At 70.3% G+C, this 3,485-nt stretch overlaps 1 protein-coding gene across 1 annotated transcript in view; it reads left to right on the forward strand.

Moving 5' to 3' along the window:
* Nucleotides 1–1,284: 1,284 nt before the first annotated feature.
* Nucleotides 1,285–3,485, forward strand: part of V1510DRAFT_417094 (exocyst complex component Sec10-like protein) — a 2,670-nt gene continuing 469 nt past the window's right edge. The window contains exon 1 of the mRNA XM_066933887.1: nt 1,285–3,485. This exon is cut by the window's right edge and continues 86 nt beyond it. Within this exon, the coding sequence (XP_066788911.1) occupies nt 1,371–3,479 (2,109 nt within the window). The 5' untranslated portion in view covers nt 1,285–1,370 and the 3' untranslated portion in view covers nt 3,480–3,485.

Below are 3,485 nucleotides of genomic sequence, written 5' to 3' on the forward strand. Positions count from 1 at the left end.
CTGCACCGCCCCCGGCAAGCCCCCAACGGCGGCTATGCGCCACAGCGGCTACATGCCTGCCCGCAGGGCAGCTACCCTCGACGGAGTCGCCGCCGGAGGCTCGCTGCACCGCCCCCGGCAAGCCCCCAACGGCGGCTATGCGCCACAGCGGCTACATGCCTGCCCGCAGGGCAGCTACCCTCGACGGAGTCGCCGCCGGGGGCTCGCTGCACCGCCCCCGGCGAGCCTCCAGCGGCGGCTATACGCCACAGCGGCTACATGCTGCCCGCAGCCAAAGGCCTCCTCGCACAGCCTCGCGCTGCACGGCGTGTGGCCGCCCCGTGACAGGTGGCGCCGAGCGTACGCCTGCAGGCGGCGGTGTGGCGCTGGTCGCGCGACCGCCACGCCACAGCGCCACGCCGGCGGTCTGGGGCCATTGGCAGTGCGCGGGTCCATGGCGGCGGGCCCGGGACGAGCGGCGCAGGGGCCGGGCGCGGTGCGCCACATGGGGCGCAGCGCCGCGCGGGGTGCGGCGCAACGGCCGTGCCCGGATCGAAATCGGCGGCAATATGGTGCGCCGCGCGGCTACCCATCGCCACGTTCTTCACGGCAACCATCCTTCGGCGCCGATTCACCCGCGCCCGTTTGCCCCAGTCGCCGGGCAGAGCATCCACGAGCCTACAGGGTCCTCACGGCGGACCAGGCGCGGCGTGGCGCAACAAAGACAGATGGCGCAGGTAGCGACCCGGCCAGCCGCAGGCTCGCCGCTGGCCGCGCCCGCGCCGATCGTGGCCGCGTCCGGGACGGTCGGCGCAACCCGCGTGCTCCCGGTGGCGGTCTACGCCAGCATTCTCTCGTTCCTGCCGGTGCCGTCGCTGGTGGCGGCCGCGGGCGTGTGCCGGCGGTTCCGGCAGCTGGTCTACGACGACACGGTGTGGATCCGCAAGCTCAAGCAGATCGGCGTCTGGAACTACGACGAGGAGGCCGCGGTGAGCCGGCACGGCCGGCGGCTGGACTACCGCGGGTTCATGCAGCTGCTCGAGCCCGACCTCCGCAAGCCGGTGACGCCGCTGAACGTGCTGGCCACAGTGCACTCGGTGCCGGGCTTTGCGCGGCACGAGTTTGCGCGCGTGTACCGGCTGCTCGGGCCGCTGTACGCGGACGTGGCGCGGTCGCGGACCCACGTCGACCCGGTCATCTTCAAGACGTACCGCGACCCGGAGCAGCAGGCGGCCGTGCTGCACGCGCTGCGGCAGTTCGCGGCCTGCGACGTGGCCGGCGACGGCTGCGACGAGCGCCAGGACCGGCTCGCCGCGATCGTGGAGATCTTCGAGAACGCGGCGCTGCGCGAGTTCGAGGCCGGCCTCGACGACCGCGACTACGGCGGCCGCATGCGCCGGTACGCGGCCGTGCTGGTCGCGCTCAACGGCGGCCAGACGTGCGTCCAGCTGTTTCTGCAGAAGTGCGCGCTGCTGTACGACCGGCCGGCGGGGCCGCCGCCGGCGTCGTGCTTTCTGCCGGACAACAAGGTCCAGCTGCGGCCGGCCAAGGACTTTCTGCGCCGGCTGGCCGCCGGCGTGAACGAGCAGCACGGCGTGATCGACACGGTGTTTGCGCCGGGCACGCCCGTGCTGCTGCCGCTGATCGAGCGCGTGGTCGAGGACGTGGTGGGCGACTACCTGTCGTCGCTGATCGACGAGGCGCACCAGGTCGCGACCGTGGACGCGTACCTCGAGCTCGTCGCGGCCGTCTACGACGAGTGCCGGGCGTTCAACCTGCAGCTCGAGCCGCCGCCGGAGCAGGCGGCTGCGCGCGGCTCGGTGTCGACGCTGGGCTCGGAGGACGCGGCGCCGGCGGTGCTGACGGAGAAGCAGGTGTTCCACCTGGCCGTGCAGGACATGATCGACCGCATGTTCGACCACCACGTCGACCTGTACCTCCAGGAAGAGCTCGACCGGTTCCGGGCCAAGTGCGAGCGCGAGGCCGCCGTGTTCGAGCGCAAGGCGGCCGAGCAGGAGCACGAGACCGAGACGTTCCTGAAGAGCGGCGTCAAGCCGCCGCCGGACTCGGGCGACAAGCTCGCGTTCCTGACGTCGTTCAAGAAGGTGCTGCTGCTGCCGGTGACGTCGATCCGCGTGCCGTCGCCGGCGCCGCGGACCAAGGCCGAGGCCGCCGACGACACGTCGTCGACGTCGAGCCACGTCGTCACGGCGTCGTCGATCAACACGGCGGCCACGGCGGCCGCGGCCAAGTACAACATGGACAACCTGCCGTCGACCGAGCTGGCCGCGCACGCGGCCATCCTCAACTCGCGGCTCGAGTCCATCAAGAGCCTGTTCTCGCTCGAGGTCGCCCTGGACATGTTGCAGGCCGCGCGCGAGAGCATCGAGCGCTGCGCGCACTTCACCGGCTTCCCGTCGGCCACGGCCGACGAGGCCAAGGAGCAGTGCGAGCTGATCTTCGTCGTCCTGCTCGAGAACCTCGGCTTCCGGCACATCGAGAACGGGTTCAACAAGGCGCTCGAGCACCTGACCGAGTACAAGCCGCCGACGTACGCCGAGGCCGACGACGCGCGGCCGCCGGGCGACGTCAGCCTGCCCAAGAACGACGTCGAGCCGCTGGTGACGTTCCTCGAGCTCGTCAACGTCGGCGACCTGATCCAGCAGATGGTCGACGTCTTCTACGAGAAGGAGCTCGTCTCGCGGCGCTTCGTCGACCGCACCGACTTCCTGTCGCTCTCGGTCAAGGAGAAGCGCCGGTTCGAGCAGATGCTGGACGAGCGCGTGGCGTCCGGGCTCAACCGCGGCATCGACGTCCTCATCGGCCAGATCGAGTACGTCCTGCGCACGGTCCAGAACCGCAACGAGTTCAACCCGGACGGGTACATGGTGCCGGCTGCGGGCATGGGCTCGATCGCGTCGCTGCCGAGCCTGCCGGCGATCCCGGGCATGGGCGCGCTGGGCTCGCCGTTCGGGCTGGCGTCGCCGCCGCCGGCCTCGCACGCCCGCGGCTCGCCGTTCATGGTCGACATCGGGCCGACGCGCGCCGCGGTCAAGATCGTCGACATCCTGTCGACCCACACCAAGCTCATCCAGGGCAACGCGGACAAGAACACCATGGACGTCTTCCTGCAGGAGGTCGGCCTGCGGCTCTACGCGGCCGTCAGCAAGCACATCAAGAAGCAGACCATCTCGGTCACGGGCGCGATCATCCTGATCAGCGACCTGAACTACTACTACAAGTTTGCGCAGTCGCTGCGCCAGCGCCAGCTGCTGCCGTACTTTGCCGCGCTCAAGGAGATCGGCCAGCTGTTTCTGATCGACGGCGACAAGTCGAAGGAGATCGGCCACGTCATGGGCGACATGACGCGCTTTGGCGGCATCATCACGTCCGAGGAGGTCTTCGAGTACGTGCGGTGCCGGGCCGACTGGATTTTGATCAAGCGGGACGTGGAGAAGGTGGTCTACGGCCTGGGGCTGGTGGACTGCACGGTGAGCTGAGGCGAG

The sequence above is a fragment of the Dipodascopsis tothii genome (assembly GCF_038497935.1).
Source record: "Dipodascopsis tothii strain CBS 759.85 unplaced genomic scaffold V1510scaffold_15, whole genome shotgun sequence".
Lineage (NCBI taxonomy): Eukaryota > Fungi > Ascomycota > Lipomycetes > Lipomycetales > Lipomycetaceae > Neoaidaea > Neoaidaea tothii.